The sequence below is a fragment of the Octodon degus genome, unplaced genomic scaffold (genome assembly GCF_000260255.1).
Source record: "Octodon degus isolate 3935 unplaced genomic scaffold, OctDeg1.0 scaffold00104, whole genome shotgun sequence".
NCBI classification, from domain to species: domain Eukaryota; kingdom Metazoa; phylum Chordata; class Mammalia; order Rodentia; family Octodontidae; genus Octodon; species Octodon degus.
Genome location: NW_004524680.1, coordinates 9042734 through 9061022, shown reverse-complemented (window position 1 = coordinate 9061022; position 18289 = coordinate 9042734). Strand labels below are relative to the sequence as shown.

The window sequence follows — 18289 nt, the reverse complement described above, 5'->3', positions numbered from 1 at the left end:
AGAGAGAGTATGTGTGTGTGTGTGTGTGTGTGTGTGTGTTTTACTGGGAATCTAATCTAAGGCCTCCACATTAAGCTACATCCCCAACTCATTTTTTAATTTTTTATTTTGACACAGAGTCTAAGTTGTCCAGGCTGGGCTCAAACTTGCAATCCTCCTGCCCAGCTCCCCAGAGTCCTGATACCCACTTGTGTTGTTTTTACTGTTGAATTTGCCCTCTCCATTATTCATCAAAAATTACTTTTTAATAATAAAAACAACTCTGAAATCAACCAACCAGCAACTGTTTTCTGATATATATTATATTACCAATGAGGCATAGGGAGACCCCAGTACTGGCGCAAGTACAGGTGTACAGCTGCAGCTGACACATGCTGGGGAGTTTCTGTATGCCAGGGCTGCCTCTAAGGCCTCGGTATGAATTAACCCTTCTTCTCTAGAATATGATCTTTTCTATCTTAGGAGAAAACTGAGGCACAGAGCTGCTCAGTAACTTTCTTAAGTTCGAACTTTTAGAGAGCTATTGCTTTCAGGGCCATTTGCTTTCAAGTGCACAGAATGCTCCAGTTTAGCAGCAGAGGCAGTCGGCCTCCAGGAAGGCTCCAAGTGCCCCTGTCTCCCAGCATTCACACTTAGTGCAGCAACTTCCCACATTGCTTCACTTTCCTGCATACGCCCAAAGGTAACAGCAGAGGTGATGGTAGGTGCCATCCAAGAGGAGGTCATGAAATGACTAAGGCTTCCATGTTGGGATTCTCCCCTGCCCCAGTCCGAGAGCTCTCCCTCAGTTCTGCAATCATCACAGTGGAGAAGCCCTGGTGCCAAGGAGCCAGCAGCAGTTCAGGAACTGACGCCTGCTACTACCCCTGTCTCTGAGTCTGGAGCTGGATTCTCCAGTCCAGGGGTCTCCTGACCATCCCACCTGGTAGACTGGGTGAAACCTCAGGATAGACCCAGAGCACAAATGATCCAGATCCTAGAGCCCCACTCCTCCAGAACTGTGTAAACTGTTGCAAGATATTACCAAGGTTTAGGGTTATTTGTTACACAGCAACTAGTACAAACATTGGTCAATCTAGCAAAATTCTTATTGTGCCATAAAAATTGCATTTCTTAATAATTCCGCCTACACTACTGCATCCATCCTGCTCACTTTCTGCAAAGCTGGAATACAATGCCCAACTCTCAGAACTTAAAAGGAAGACAGGTTTACTGTGACTCATGTTTCAGAAGTCTCAGTCCTTGCAGGGTCGGTACTGTGGCATGGCAGAAGGGCCTGAGCAGAAGAAATCTGCTCACATCGAGGTGCCAGGAAGCAGAGAATGAAGAGAAGAACCAGGAAGGGAAATCCACCCTTCCAGGCCATGATCCTGGCCCCACCCCTTCAGATCAGACTCCACCTCCAATCAGCAAGACAGCATCTAGCCCAATAACCCAATTGCCTTCCAAAAGCCTATGCGTAAACAGGGTCCTTGGGGGACATCTCTACAAGCCATGGCAGTATCCTAAGATGGACATGTGGGTACGACAAACCAAAAGCTTTCAGCTCTCATCCATCCACTGTGGGATCTTAACTAAGATACCTTAATTTCAGGATCTCTGTCTTTCACCTGTAGAAAGAAGGATCTTGAAAAGACTGCCTCTGTGACGCCGACGACTTTCTCATACATAGTCTGTGTAGCATTTGAGATGTGTCTCAATGCTAGTCCCTCATGGTGAACAGTTTCCTGCATATTCTAACAAATACCCTGAGGTAGTGGTATGCTCCTTAACCTTGCTCCTAACTGGCGCTGCATCCATCATGCACAACAGCTCAGTGTTTTTCTATATATTAGACTCAAAACCAAATCTATAAACATAGCTGGAGGTTGGAAATCCTAATAGCCCCCACACCGTGTGCAGACACCTACAGGCACAAGTATGAATATGCACGTGGGCAGCTGCAGGCAGCAGAGCCATCTCATAGAGGAGCCCAACTCCAAGCACCATTCCCTCTCAGTGACTTGAAAAAAACCAGAATTATTTATGTTAGCGTTTATCACCCTGTCAAGAAACTACAAGACCATATTAAAATCCTGACACCAGGATAACACAGCAAAATAATTCTCAACTCATTAATTGACTCAGCTAGAATTACAAGCCCAAGTGAGCAAGCTGGGAGATAGTAACACTCTCCTGCCTTGTTCCTCAGCTGAAGTTTGGTCAGCCCAGGCTTTTTATCTGTTTATTTACAAGGTATACCCTGTCTGGGAGACCAGCAGAGGAGCCCTTTCCCTTACTGTGACACACACAGGACACCAGACTATCTGTGAGGGCCTTGGCCGAAGCTGGTGTGAGTGCTCTGTGGGCCACAGCGGCCCTGATCGGCTGCCTCAGTAGCACGAGGCTCTGCACGCCTCAGCCTGCTCTCCCACCCTTCTCCAGCGTAGCGTCTGAGGTCTTCCTAAGGCGCCTCTAGGAACTGCGTAGCTCTCAGTCTCTTTCTGTCTCATACAAGATTATGTTTCCTCATCCCTCGCACCTCAACCCATACCCAACGCCTGCCTGCTCTCCTTCACTCCAAATTATTGGGGAAGTGATGGCTTCCACAGGTCTGCATAAGCGTGTCACAGTGTCACTGGGGCTGACACACAGGCATCTCAACAGCAGATCTGGTGAAGCCCTGTTGGGAGGCGTGCTGACAGGGATGACCAATATGACAGGACGACAGGATGGGGGGGCTTTGTTGACTAAAGGCCTGGCACTCGCTCAGTTCATAAATGTCATTAAGAAATATAGAGGAGAGAGCAGAAGAGGAAAAGAAGAAAAAGAGTTCCTAAGCTTATCTTTTTCATTCACTCATGGTCTTTTTTAGTCCAAAACCATTTAAAATAGCAAAACATTTTAATATATCAGGGTTTTATATGGTAGTGTTGCTTTGCTTTTAACTCATTTATATTCCTAAAGGAAGGAAAAACAATTCAAGTATAACAGCCAAAATCATCTTGTCAGCTGAGTTCCGATGCCCACCTCACCCTACTCTGTTCCCAGAACTCCTATCCCACCCTCCTGCCCCAGCCCATCCCAATTTATCCAGGTGGCAGTTCACACTCCCAGCCCAGAGCCCAGGGCATCCACCCCTGATCTGGCTTACCTTCTCTCCCTGGGGTCCTGCCACACCAGGAGGGCCAGGTCTTCCCTGGAGGAAGGAAAGCAAAGCTGGGTTAAGGCAGGCACTGGGGTGAGGGGAGGAGGAAAAGACTGGGGCAGCTGCAGCTCTGAAGCAGAGCCTGGATTCTCCCAGAATCCCAGTCCCCTTAGACTAGACTTTCTGCCCTGTCCGTACTGGTTTTTCCCCAACTCAATTCAGCATCTCCGTGTTTCTCCGTGTGAAATTGCACTGGTGCTGCAATGTAGGCACTAAATTCTGAGAAGCCCATCCCAGAGAATCCAGTCAAGAGGCAGGGAAGCAATCACCCACGTGCACACCAGGGCGCACACAGGGTAGAGTCAGATGGGGATGGAGTCCTGTCCAAATTCTCAGGGATCCGAGGACCAGCTGGGTCTCCAGACTCAGAGAAAGACGGGGCTGCCAGGGCCTTGGCAGCACACACTCCTGCCACCAGGAGACTCGTCAAGAGTGGGCACAGAGGATGATAAAGATGTAGTCCTGCTTATCAGTGTCCTCAAGACCCTGAGCTTCTAAATCTGCAGAAGGGGAAGAGGGAGGCCAGGGGCCTCACCCAGGCTTCCTTGCAGCAGGCTCCGGGGGAACCCATAGGACCAAGCAGTGGTCACCCTGGGCAGAGGGCGCTTTGGAGAAACGCACCCTACTGCACAGACACCGCAGGGTGTGCACACCAGCACACGTGCCTCCTTCCACCCAGAGCACGAAGGCCCGACAGGAGACCTGGCCCACCGCAGGACCCTGGCTCAGCACTCCGTCGGCATCTTCAGTCGCTCCTCTGCTACCGGCGCACTGCAGCTCCCCGCCCCGACCTGGGCACGAGCCTTCTGTCTCTCCAGGTCAGCACCAAGTGACAACGGCCAGGTCTGGCCAAAGGCAGCACACCTAGGTTTTGGTTTTTAGCGTATCTATTTTTAAGCAACTGAGTAAATTATTGTCAGTTCAAGCTGCAGACCACTAAACTGCTATTCGAGTCATGCTCCTGGCAAATACAGAAGAAAATGGTTTCATGTTTACGATATGGTGTTGAGGGAGGGAGGAAGAGACAGAAAAACACAGGACTCCAATTTGCTAAGTGACAATGCATATAAATCTGGATATTATTTCTTGGTGATAGAAATAACTATAAATTCGATCTATATTACTACAGTGTGCTGAAACTGACACTTTTACTACAATTATAGATTAAATATAGTTACCTTGTGCACTTTATTTTATATTTATATTTACATTAACATATTGACTAACACGTTATATTAACTTGCACCCTTCAATATGACAAGCATTTTCCTAGGAGTCTTCAGTATGGCTTTAACTTTTATTTAATTTCTAATTTATTTATTTATTTGATACACAGACTCACTGTGCAGCTCAGATTCATAGTGATCCTCCTGTTTTCAGCCTCCCAGCACTGGGATTACAGGTGTGGTGCGCCACCACGCATGCTTTCAGTGGCCAGCTCTTCACAGGGCTGGCATGACATGCAGGACCAGGGACTGAACCCAGGTCCTTGCACTTGCCAGGCAGGTGCCTAGACAGTGGAGCTAAGGTACTGGGGATCAAACCTGGGTCCTTGCACTTGCCAGACAGGCACTTAAATTGCAGAGCTGTCTCCCCGGCTTCTTAATTTCTGTTTTTTAATCATTTAAGTTACGTTTAGGGTAGATGATGTGAATACATGATACAAATTCAAATGTATTGACACTGGCTTCACATCGTGTCAGGTAGCCACCTAGTATCCTCTTTTTGTCCCCTTGGAGCCTCCATCACTTGCCTTTTTGGCAAGAGGGACCATTTCATGGAAGACATTTTCATACAGAGGGCAGGGGCTATGGTTGGAGGGGTGGTTTGCGGAAGACTCAAAAGAGCACCCAATCTAGATCCCTCTCACTCGCAGCTCACAGCAGGTCTGTGCTCCTATGAGAACCCAACACAGATGCTGATCTGAGGGAGGCAGAGCTCAGGCAGTGAGTCCAGCGACAGGGAGCAGCTTTGCTCACTCCCCCTCCCCAGCTCACCTTCCTGACAGGTCACAAACTGGTGCCCATTTGTGCTCCAGTGCTCATCCCTGTCTACGGAAGTCACAGACACGTCTTCCCCATCGGCACACGGATGAACCTGCACAGCTCCATCTCACTCCCCACATCAGCATGCCTGAGTCGTCCGCTGAGTTCTCCCTGCAGAGCACTTGGCACTTTCGCTCTCTGGATGAGTGTGCAGTGACTACCCTGAATACACACCACTCCAGACACTTGCCCACCAACTGTGGTCTTTACACCAGTGACAGCACTTAAGGCAGTGAGGCGCCTTCCACCCAGGAGCTCCCACAGTCACTCTGGCACTGGCCAGCCACAAATCCCCTGTGGCCCTCACCTGAACAGGAAGAAAGTCCAGGGTCCAAGGATTTAAGGTCCCATGTCAGGGTCCACCCATTCCTGTCCTCTGACAACAGTAAACCCATCCACCCAAAACCCCACTTACCTGCTCTCCTATCTCCCCGGGCTTCCCAGGAAATCCATCCAGGCCTCGCTCCCCCTGAGAAGGAACAGGAATGTGAATAAATAATGGACACAGCCACTGTCACTGAAATGAAGTGAGCACTGCCTCGGAAATAAGGGCAAGCGGAAGCCCTGAGGCTCTGACAGCGCTCAGCTCCCTTCTGTGCGAGGCATCTCTGCACATGAGAGGGTCAAGTGCACACACCAGCCCTGGAGTTGACGCACATTCAAGGTCACGGGGTGGAGGACAGACCACAGCCCCCCCCCCCGGGCTTCCAAATCAGTAATCCAAGGATGGCCATGCAGGTCTTATAAACTGTATGTGTTCCTCATCGTGAGAGTCAAAGTAACAGGGAGAATGTGTACACGGGAAGAAGACTGCAGGGGCCAGGAGATGGCTCAGGGCAATAAGCACTTCCCTGGCAAGCGCAAGGACCTGAGTTCACTGCCTGGTTCCAGAAGACTGCGAACACGCTCCGTGTATCACACACTCATCTTATAAATAAGCATGAACCTTGCTTCATACAAACAAGGATAACCTGCTGCCCAAGGTCCTTGCGCCTACGGACCTACGGAGCTAACACATCCTCAACACCTGCCCACGGAGGACGGCAAGTGCCAGTGCTCTCCTCCTTCCTACCTACTCACTCCGCCAGGCAGTGCCCCCAGATGCCGGAGGCTCCACGCATGGGTCAGCTCTGGTCCAGTGTTCTCAGCTGGCATCGTCCTTCCAGGCGGCCCCCAAAACTCTGGTGATGGAGCCACGCGGATGCTCAGAAAGGCAGGCTCACTGACACCAGCACCTCCTTCCCAGCAGCTCGGGAGCCACAGTGTCCTCTTCCTCGCTTACTGTCCCCTCCACAGCTGCTCAGCTCCCTCTAGGGCTCAGCCTCAGTGTCCCTGCCTGACCTTTCCGTCCAGTTGGATGCCCTATTCTCCTCCAGCACACTCACATGTCCATCTCCCCTAATTCAATCTGCACGCATGGTCCCACTTTCTTTCCTATTCACTGGAGGACATGCAGTGTGGTTATTCTGTCCCCATCCTAGCCCCAGAACCAGCCCAGAGCTCTCCGCCTGGCTCCAGATGACACTTTACGACTTATGCAAAGCCAACACATGAAAACTGTTCTGAATTCTCCCTGTGTGTCCCTGGAACTGATTGTCCAAACTGCGATTTCTTTCCTTTCTTGGTTATAATGGGTACCCCTCTTTCCAACTGCTTTTGTCGTAGGAGCAAAGTATTATGACTTTCTGTTCCTTGCTGCTTGCTGTTTGGGGTCGCTGGCCTATGAGTGCTGGTGCTACTTCCTGCGGCCCACCTCCGTCACAACAGGACACAGGTGGGATGCAGCGGCACTTTCTCCTTTATGCGTCTGCTCCCCTTCTTCAGGCAAGCAAGCTTCCTGCAAAGGTAGGTCTCAGTCAGTCTCTGTCTGTCTGTCTGAAACTGTAGGCCAAAACCAGTGCCTCCTTGTCCAATGCAAGCAGGGGACAGGGCAGGAGCAGTATAACTTAGCTTCCCAAGTAGAGGCCCCAGTGGGTCTCAACCAACTTCCCACCCACCCCACGACCCCCACAAATGCACAGACTTGAACTTGGGGTGGGTGGTTTCCAGCACCTCTCTTAGCTCTGCCATTTATGGTTTCTTCTCCTCTGGATCCATGTAAATGGAATCATGTGTTTCTACCTTTCAAAAATTATTTCATATATCCAGGTAACACACGTTCATATTCCTACTTTCAGGGGCTAGTACGTTTGACTTCTTTTAAGTCTTTCCATCGCAGGGGACCTGGGGGAATCAAGGGTGGACTTGCCTGAATTAGCCTGCTCTTGCTGCTTCTCTGAGTGGCTGGCAGGCTTGCATACACATGTGGAAAATGAGGCCACCTGACCCCCATGAGCGCGCGATGCTGGCATGACAGCCGGGTCTCCTGACCCTTCACCCTCCCCGTTTCCACCCCTGCAGGCCTGAGCGGGACTGGGCAGCCCGCCAGACCCTCCCTTCGTCCCCAGGCTGGGGGAGCTGATCTTGGTCTTGCACCTGTGGGACCTCACGCTCCTTCTACACGTGGGACACTGAGAGCTACGCGCATGTGCACGTCTGCATGTCACCTGGGTCCTAGCACACCTCTGGGCTCAGAGAGAAGGGCGACTGAGAGGACCAGGAGCCACTTTACAACTTCCGCCTCAAAGCAGCGGGCTCTGCCTGCCGGGCCTTAGCCCCTCACACCTGCACATGTGGATAAGTGGACCTAGAGCCAAGAGCCCTCCCAGCTGCGACAAGGACAGCAGCAGGGGTTAGAGAGGGCCTGGGTGGGTAAGGGGAAGCAGTGAGGGCCACCAGTCAGCATCCGGACATCCTGGTGTGCTGACAATAGTTCTCCATGGAGGGGCCACAGCAGTGACGATCCTGGGAGGGGGAGGGGAGAGGGAGACGCAGGGAGAAGAGGGGGAGGGGACAGAGAGCCAGAAACCAGAAAATACTGCCGCAGCAGGGCATGGAGGAGGAAGGAGCCTCACCTCACTACGGACAGGACGCAGGAGGGTGAGAGCGCACACAATGACAGCTTCCTCGGCCTAGGCCTACTTCCTAGGCCTACTTCCGGTTTGTTCAGCCACAGCCCCAGGCTACCCCAAAGGTCCTGCCCACTTCAGGACTGGTCTCCTCTCCGTTTGCTGTGCCAGCTGCCAATCATCTCTGGACACACCCCCCAAGGATGCACTCAAACGTGATTGGTGGATTTGGGGGCATTGCTCAACCCAGTGAAGTTGCCACATAAAGCTACTCCTCATGCCGTATAAGGCTATTCCTCAATCCTCAAAAGGAAGCCCTGGTGTTCCTAAGCCGGGACAGGCTGAGTGAGAAGAGCCACAGCAGCCCCAGACCCTGAGCCACGGCAAGCCCGCCTGCTGCTGTTCCACATCGCTGACAGCAGAGGGCGCACCGGCCGGCCCACGGAGGAACACAGGAAGCCCTGCGATGCCCAGGCAAGACAGTTTGGAGACTCAATGATGGGCACAGCTCCCATGGCGGGGGGAGCGCAAATACTATGTTCCTATCCCTCTTCCTTACCTATAATAGAAACCTGCTGCCCAACCAGAGGAATATCTGGGGTCACTTCCCCAGAAGCCGCCCCAGCCCTCATTCACACCTTCCTTCCTGCCTGTCCCTTTTCCCTCTTGCTCCTCTTGATCCTCCCTACAGCTGTACGTCTTCCAGCGTGCAGCCCACTCTTCCCCTGATCCATGTTCCTCGTCTCTATCAGATGGAGCCCAACTCCCCGCCGGCCTGCAACTGTATACCTGTCTGTAGTCCATGTCTTCCTCGGGGCCACCACTGCAGTCAGCTGCTGCTGTCCCTGAGCACACAGTTGCCTGGCCTGCAGCTGGACGGACCCAGTGAGCCTCTTCACAAAAAGTGGCCTTCACTACTGACCTCTGCCTGCCACCTCAAAGACAGCACAGAGAGAAGAGGGCGACCCACGCTGCGGACACACAGATGGCAGTTCTCTCCATTCCAACCACGGCCTTTGACAGACTTCTAACCCCTGCAACCTACTGCCTAGGGACAAAGTGCTCTGTTTGCCTTCGCTTTGGTTTGGGGTCCTTTTCCTTTATTTTTTTCAGGCACATAGGAGAAATGCCTGGCTCAAGAGAAGACACAACCCAGGATGGGCCACACCATCACCTCCCAGCTAGAATGTCGCTGCCTCCTCAAGGCCCGCATCCCTTGTGTTGGAACCCAGGTATCTTCGCCTCTGCCTTCCCCAGACTGCCTGCAGCTGGCATGCTCTGCATTCCCCACTAGCTATTTTACTGAGCAGGACTGTCCTGGGATGTGGCTTGTGACCTCCACAGCCTGGCAGGCTCAGGCAGTGAACAGATACATGCTTGGTACCAACTGATGCCAGGTAGGCTTCAGTGGGGTGGTCCAGAAGCCCACTGTGACTTCTACCAGTTATGATCCCACCCTCATCCAGAAAAGATGTACATGTGCCCTTACTTTATGGTCCAAGAAAGAGCCCAGCCTTCTTGGGAGGGTAGAAGTCAGTGTCTGAAGATCTGAGGGTCCAAAGGCTGCCTTCACCCTGCTGGGACCCTCCAAGCCAATTCTCAGCCCCCAAGGCTCTGTCTGGTCCTTTAGGTGAGCGATAGGAGACATCCTGGGGGGTGTGCAGGACACTGGTGCCTGAGATCTCAAGCTGCTCGGTGGCTACTCCATCAAGGGAGGTCAGATGATCAGGGAATGGGTCTTTCTGTACCCCCACCCAGCAGACAGCTTACAGTCAGAGGCTTCAAGGCCTGTCTGGGATCTTGGGGCTCACAGAAGCACCCCCATAACACATATATCCTTTGACCACAACCAGTGCTCTTCCTGGTTCACTGTGTCCCTCTCTCTGAGCTTTCCAGTTCAGGATGCCCGGAGAGTGAACACTCTCAGTCACCCAGGATTGTCATGAGAAATGGTTTTCCAGACAGATCTGGGGCTCAGAATGTCCAAGCTGTGATCCCTTTCGTGAGTGGACCCTGCTCTCTGTGCCTTTCGAGAGGTGCCCTGCAGCTTGCCAGTCATCTTGAGCCCAGCAGCCCTTGGGCTTCAGTGACCCTGGACCACCAGGACCTTCTCACACTGCAGAGCCTGGGTCGCCTTGCTGTCTGCAGAGATGCCTTCTGAAAGCCCCAGAGGAAGAGCTGTCTCCTGTATAACAGAGAACATCTTGCACCAGGCTGTCAAGGTGACCTCAGTGAAGGATGGGCGACTTCTCTCACCTACGATAGGGCTAGGACATTGTGAGGTCAGCCTGGTGAGGCCAGGTGGATGGCTGGGTCTATCTCAATGGAGATGGAAACTTCCACCTTGCTATATGTAAGGGAAGAGGGAGGTTCCTGAGATAAGTAACAATGTCAACCACCTGTTAAACACAAGAACTGGAAAAGGGACAAAGTATACAGAGAACGGCCTCCTTGAAGGACGCATGAGCAATGGAGGTGCAGAGCACAGATCCACTTGTCCCCAGATCACACAGTATGTAAGGAAGGGAGGCAGAAGCCCCATGCAGAGCCCAGCTAGGGACTTCCTGTCTCATACCCGCAGCCTTCTCTGGCTGCTTTTCCTCTTGCCTATGGTGACATAATGCCCAGCACCATCCTCAGCTTTCTAATCGAATCCACACTGAAGCAGTGTGCAGTCAATAATGCACACACAGATGGCAGCTCTGAGCATCTCAATACACTTAGTCTCTGCATTTAAAAAATTAAGGATGCAGAAGTTCAATCACTTTGCAAAAGTTACACTGCAGAGCCCAGCCCTGGGTCCACACAGAAGAGTCATAGTAACTATGCAGGAAGATAGCAGTGCCACCTGACAAGGGTAGGGGAACTCGGGCTGGAGTTTCTCCCCTGGACATCACCTGGATACAGCTCTCCACTTCTTCCACTTCCCTCAAAAGCTGGCCTCTGTGGAAGGAAGCGCTGTGGGCCAACTCAGAGGGACAGGCCGCAGGGGAGAGTGTACTCATGTGTGCTTTTGCCCTGGTGTGCCGCAGTGGAACAGCCCAGCTTGGGAGTTTCTGACATTACTGTCCTTCCAATAGGCCATGTTGCATTGGGAAATACACTGTCTCAGCTTCCCCATCAGCACAGAAAGGAGAGAATTCCAGAACAGTCAGATCTGGGATCTGCACAGGAGTGCAGCACGCTTGATTAGTTTTAATACCAACCCCCGAAGCTTGCTGGAGATGCAGCCCAGCAGCACATGGAAAAGGCTGCTGATTCAAAGTGGGTTTCCTGTAGAAATAAAGCACTGGCCACATGCAGTTGGGTGGGTTCTCCTGAAACACAGCTGGAACCGAAATGGACAGTCATGCCTCTGTCAGCCACATTGCTTCTCTTACGTCACCCAACCATCTGACAAACTTCAGGGAAACAAATAACGTAGAGGAGGAAACAGGTTCCAGCATCTCAAGTGGCTGTCCCTGCTCATGACGGCAAGACTGCCTGACACATGGCCCAGGCAGCCCTCAGTTTATTGGTCTTCAAGTCTCTGAGAAACCAAATCTCAGCACTGCTCAGAAGCTCAGCTGAGACTGTCACATCAAGGAACATTCTTCACGTGGTGGTTTGCTCCTGAGTGCTTTCTCTGGAGGACAACACACAGCTGCTTCTTGGATGGGACCTCTACTCTTTTGGCCTCCTCTTGGCTTGAGCTCAAAGATGCATCACCAGGACTCATGCTACAAGATTCCGTGTGACTGTGACACTGCCTGCGACCTTTGTTCCATGTGCTAATACAGACACTGAAGACCCAGAACTCAGGAAGGTGAGTGTGTGTCATCTTCCTGGTATGACAAATACAGTGCAAGTGACCAGGTTCTAGGGCTTCAAGAGGCACAGAAATGGGGGCTCTGGAACAGGCCAGAGGTTTAGGAAGTTTGTGAGGGAGTGATGCTAGAGCCAAGAATAAAAGAAGCCCATGCAAATGTTTGAGACAGGCAGGCTGGCTCCTTGGGGCGTGGGTAGGCTACTGAAGGAATGAATGCATGAATAAATTGATTTAACTGCTGCACCTTTCTAACCAGACTGTAGGCTACACAGGTCATGGTCATGGATGTACATTTTGCATATTTTATGGCACATTTAAATTAATATGCATTTAAAACATAGTTTGCAATGGTTAGGGGCTGTCTTCAATTTTTTTTCTTAAGGTAGAAGACCACGTAGGGGTGTCTCGATCAGCCCCAGCACCACATGTAAATGAGATGGCAGTCCCAGCACCTAGTGTAGACCAGCTGGCAGGTGCAGGGAGGCTCCTCCGGGCCCCAGTGCAGGAGTGCAGGAAGAACCAAGATTCAACAAGCAGAGGGATCATGCCCTTTCTCACTGCTCATCAGTTCTGAGTGACATGAGGACACACACTGGCTTATTCACCAACGGAACATTGCGCCATCTTGGTAAGTAAGTCCTACTAACTATATAGCAGCCAGGAGAAAGCACTGGACACAGAGCAGCACGCAGCACACAGAAGTGAATGCCCAGTGTGTGACTCTCTAAAAAGAAACTGGGCCTGCTGGGAGGAATCCTGCAGAATGGGCCGAAGTGTTGGCTGTAGTTGTATAAAGATGGCGAAGTCAGTGCATATCTCATTACATTCCAAATAGACTGAAATAAAACCAAACTACTTACTAATGAAACATTCCTATGACACTAGAGAAATGCATGCAGTGGGAGGAGAGGGCAAAGTGAACCCTGAGCAGGGGTCAGGTGGCAGGGGTCAGGTGTGGCTGAGGCAGAAGTGCAGCTCCAGAGCACTTGAGTGGCTCATGGCTCAGGGAACCGACCGATGTGGGCTGGGGAGAGTGCTAAGCATTCAGTGCCAACTTACAGCAGGAGAAGGAGGGGGAGGGTAGGAATGGCCGTCCTTGGTCCTCACCCTGCTGAAGTTGGAACAGCCCACGGCATTAACACAGGATGAATCTGGGCTGAGAATTCTTTCACCACCACCTGACGGCATGTTGTGAGCCCTGCTTGGTCTTGCTGGCCATGGGGGCAGTGCACACTGAAGACCCCAAGTGCGACACCTGAGATGCCAGGCTCCTGAGTGCCAGATGCCAGGCTCCTGAGTGCCAGATGCCAGGCTCCTGAGTGTCAGCAGCATCGCCACGGGCACCACGACTCTTCCTTTGCAGTGAGGCCCAAAGTAAGGTGGAGCAGGGATGTGATGTAACTTATGAGTAAAATGTGATCCAGGACATCTACTAGGACCTTCAGCGCCCGCGTCCAGGGCTCTCTGGCCCTGCTATAACCTCGCCTTGACCTCGCACCTCAAAGGTGGTGAGGTCCACGCATACCAAGGACCCCATCTTGTGGCAAGGCATATGCTTTGGGTGGGAATTAACACGCTGTCTATATCACACGGCCCCATAGGCATGTGCACACACGTACCCCCCACACACACGCACAGAGTGGACAGTCCCTCGTGTCTTGTCCCTCTTTGTCATGGAAAGTAGCATTGATTGGTTCATGCAAACCATAAATACCTTTTCTCCTCGAGTCCCCCTTTCACCTCGTTCTCCTTGGAGCCCCTGGAGGAAGAAAGAACAGTGACTCACCATGGCCCAATGTAGCTGCTCTGCTTTTACAGTCGCCTCTCTAATTTCCGAGGGTCTGGGAGGGAACCTGCTGGGCCGCTTCCAGCCCAGGGCACCAGGAGAGCAGTGGGGAAGACCTGTTTTACTGTGAGGCTCTTCCTGTGGGAGGTGAGCTCTGGGCTGATCCCTGGCCTAGGTGGGCCAGGTCCTCATGGCCACAATCTGAAGCCAGCTGGCCAAGGGGCTTTTGAGGTCAGATTAGTCTCCACTGCACCTGGAGCCTGCAAAGCCCATCAGGACGTGGATTCTACAAAGGGAGCCCAACACTGAGCTGGAGACTCTGGGTCCCGCTAGCACGAATCCTGCACCTTCCCTGGGGACACCTCTGCCGCCTGCTCACCCTCCTCAGCAGCACCCAGACTCTACACAGTATGCTCTCTCCTCCTCCTCTCCTTTCTTGCAGAAGGGACCACTGAACACTTCCCAGAAAGCATGCTACCCAGGGCAAATCTGCCCAGACCCATTTCCTGATCCAGGAATAAGTCACACATCTCCAACCTGCAGAAAAGCACAGGGCCAAAGCCACAAGACGCTGTCCTGAAGGACAGAGGATCTGCAGGACCACCCAGGCCCACGGGGCTAAGTGCACGCTGTTGCCACTTTAACCCCATCTGAATAGTCTGTCCTTCCACACAGATCACAGTTGTTCTCTTTCTCAGATTTTACTATTTATTAATAATGTTTATCATATAGCATGATTCATTTCTCATGGGAAGTTAGTACCCACACCTAACACAGCACAATTCTTTGTGTGTGTGTGTGTGTGTGTGTGTGTGTGGCCAGCTCAGCCCACCCTGACGGTGGCATACGGTGCCAGGGATGGAAACACAGTCCCTGTGCACTTGCCCACACTTCCCTAGGCAAGGACTTTAGACCGCTGAGCTATCTCACCAGCCCCACACAGCACAATTCCTTAGGATTCCCCTTCCTCTTTGCCTTGTCTCCCTCCTTCTTGGTCCTCCTTCCATTTATAAAAAACCTATCTCCCTCAGTGCTATTATCTGTCTTTTATTTTGCCTTTATACTCTGTGTCTCTCCTAGAAGAGAAACCATGCAGCATCTAAGCCTGAGTATCTGATTTGCCTCAGTGAACATTATGGTGTCAACGTGCATCATTTTCCTACCAATGACTCAAGCTTTTCTTCATGGCAAAATACTACTCCATCGTGTGTAAATACCACATTTTCTCTAGACATTCATCTATAGATGGGCACATATACCTCTTCATATATAGATTCAGATATCTGTCTTATTCTTGATTCTCATTACAAAGTGTTTGCGATTATCTCCAGATGAAAGATGGAATTTAAAGTCATTTTCGGACAGAACAGCTTGCATTGCCTTATGCACTCTCAAGAACTCTGATCTGCTTGCCATGCAGAAGGTTTTTAATTCTATATGATTATATTTGTTGATTCTTGACATTATTCCTTGTGCTATTTGTGTTCTACTGATACCTTTTTTTTTAACCTGGGACCAAACTGAGGTCCCTGGGTTTGCCAGGCAGATGCTTATGAGCTACATCCCAGGCCCCTGGTGTTCTGGTGAGAAAGTCCTTGCCTGCACCTATGTGTGCAAGATTTTTATTTTATTATTAATTGTGCTGCTATAAACATAGGTGCACATATATTGCTGTAATATGATGTCTTTAGTTTTGGTGAAAGATACCTAGAGAGGTAAAAATCTGCTTACTGCTGCCATGAACTATTTCTCCCCACTGTACCCCTTTGCCACCCCCTGCCAGACCAGCTGATGATGGACTGAAACCTTTACAAACTGTGTGTCAGAATAAGTCTCTTATCTTTTAACTTATGGGTATCAGGCATTTCGTCCAAGTAACAAAAAGCAAGAGACGGTCCCACTGCCCATTGTGGAGATGTAGGTAGGGGTCGGGGTAGAGAGCTGGGCTCTGACTCCTGGAGTCATTATTTATTAGTAATGTTTTCAGTACTTTACTTACTGGTGCTCCAACATGCCCAGGGGGCCCTGGAAGTCCAGGCGGTCCTTGGGGACCCTGCAGAAGAGTATTCACAAAGGAAAGATTAGGGATGGAAAGGGAGAACCACAGCCACTCAGTCTGTGATGTTCAGCAGAAGCAGGCAGGCCTGCCGGGCTATCTGCATAGGTCTCCCCAGTGGGCGTGCTGCCTGCCTGCATAGGACTCCTCAGCCTTCTTGCCCCCACGACGGCATGCTTTGTGCTGCCTTTTGGAGATGTGATCACACTGCAATCTGCTGAAGCTCCAGGAACTGCTGAGAGCCACTCCAAGCCCACAGGCAGTAATTCCAGTTCCCATGTGTTCCATATCCCTGGGCCTGGACATGCTCATATCTTCGGAAAGGCTGAGACTGGTCATGGTGGGTCAGCACTTACACATCACCACAGTGTCAGTCTTACATGAATAAGGCCTGACGATGAGCCTAGTGGAAGTCTGAAGGGCCCAAGGCTCCTCTGCCACCCAGCCCATGAACTACTATGTAAATACCTATAAAAATCTCCTAAAATAAAAATGTTCACCTCCTCAGCCAGGGCTAGCACAAATTTTGTAATCTATTATACTGCTATAAAAAGATACTGTTTAAAGAGAAACACTCAAAAAAATAAAAAAATAAAAAAGAGAAACACTCATGCATATACACACATGCATGCTTCAGTGATTTTAATAGAAAACCTGAGAAATTTGAAAGAAATTTCAAGGCTGTAAGTAGAGGAAAGGTTACACAAATTACAATGGCATTGATATCGTGAATACTAGACCGCATTCTATGGAGTAGGTGAGGTCTGTCTATTGGTCTGGAAGGGTGTCTCTCAAATCTCTTGATAGATACAAAAGATAAATTGCCAAGTGTATGATCTGTTTCTTGTAAAATTTAAAGAGAAATTCTATGTAGAGATATTCATATACACACATATATGCAACTGTGTGGGAACAAATGGCAAGAAAAAGTGTGAACATCCTACCTATACCTAAAACAATGGGTTTGGCACCAGACCCATCCCTTGGCAACATTAGGAGAGGGGTGTAGCTCATAGATACTTACCCGCATGCCCACCTCTCCAGGCAGCCCCGGCTCCCCCAGCTCTCCTGGCTCTCCCTGCACACACAAACCAACACATGGTCATAGCCAGCAGGACACAGGTCCAGGCACTCCAGAGCAGCCCAAAGCTTCCTGAGGACCATCGCCCACAGCTCAGAATTCATCACAGAAAGAAAATAACCATGGGGGCAAGGGGCTTGTGCTCCCCTTGGAAGATTTTCTCTAAACAAAGGAGTTGATGTTCAGAGCACAAAGCCTTAGTGCTCCTCCTGCTCATTCCTAGCACCAGAGAGCAATGAAATTAGACCCGGACAGAGGACAGATGAACGGGAGTCCCAGTGATGGTCACTGCCATGGAGAATGTCTGTGGCCACGTGAAGGGAGCCAGAAGAGGGTCAGGAGCTCATTAGTCCCCTTTCTCTCTTGGTTTCCAAGACCTCATAAAACCTCTCTTGATCTGCTCACAGTTATGGGCTTATGTGTGCATGTGACTCAGTTTCCACTCTGAGACTTGATCACGCTTGGATGAAGAGTGGCAAGGGAACAGAGGTAGAGAACCCAAGCCCATCTCTGTTCAGGTTCTTGGTGGAAAAATATCCTTTTGCCTAGAAGCAGACTGAGCTACTCTCTGAGATCACCTCTGCTGGGTTCCTAGAGCGTGTTCCTTCCCAGAAGCAGCAGGGTGAGTATGAGTTGGAAGAGGAAGGTAGCTGGACACACGGGCTAAGGGACACTGCTTGGGTCCCTGAGGACTCAGTTATGTACTGGGGACCTGGGTGATCCCTTCCCTCCCTGAAGCTGGTTCCACCTGAATAGTCCAGTAAACCTGTGGCACGCTACTTGTCAACTAAGGGGGGAAGCAGCTTCCAAGGATGACAGCTAATGCCTGGGTGCTCTCAGTGGCTTCTGGCTTTGGTGTGACTACCGAGCTGAGCTGCAGATACCTGGGAACATCTGGTCCAAATGAGCCCCAGCTCAGGCCTGGCATGGATGGCACCCACTCCAGAACACAGGGTTTGGGCCTAGTGCTTCCTTATAGGCTGAGGCAGTGGGGCCAGAGCTTACCCTCATGCCTTTACTGCCATCTCTGCCAGGAGGACCAGGAAGGCCTGGGGACCCCTAGGGGAGAGAAAAAGAACAGCAGTTGGTAGAGGACACAAACAGTGCGCAAACAGCCTCTTGGGATGTGGCTACCATGGAGAAAGTACCAGGCAGACAAGGAGGTTGTGGCCTAACACTGCAATTCAAAGAGTGACCACTGGGGCCTGCGACACAGCTCAGAGGTCTAAAGCACCTACTTAGGTGAGCTTAGGCAAGTGCAGGGACCATGGTTCAATCCCAGACATCACATGATGCACCAGCCCTGCCCCAGGACAGTACAACAAAGAGAGAGAGAGAGAGAGAGAGAGAGAGAGAGAGAGAGAGAGAGAGAGAGAGA

General features: G+C 51.0%; 1 protein-coding gene across 2 annotated transcripts in view; it reads right to left on the bottom strand.

The window, feature by feature from the left end:
- Col22a1 (collagen type XXII alpha 1 chain) overlaps positions 1 to 18289 on the bottom strand; it is a 239348-nt gene that overhangs the window by 151652 nt on the left and 69407 nt on the right. For both annotated transcript variants that reach the window (XM_004638934.3, XM_023723988.1), the window contains exons 13-18: positions 17917 to 17970; positions 16855 to 16908; positions 15774 to 15827; positions 13703 to 13747; positions 5648 to 5701; positions 3134 to 3178 (exon numbers count right to left, since the gene is read on the bottom strand). In XM_004638934.3, the coding sequence (XP_004638991.1) occupies positions 3134 to 3178; positions 5648 to 5701; positions 13703 to 13747; positions 15774 to 15827; positions 16855 to 16908; positions 17917 to 17970 (306 nt within the window). The remainder of the gene's footprint in view (positions 1 to 3133; positions 3179 to 5647; positions 5702 to 13702; positions 13748 to 15773; positions 15828 to 16854; positions 16909 to 17916; positions 17971 to 18289) is intronic.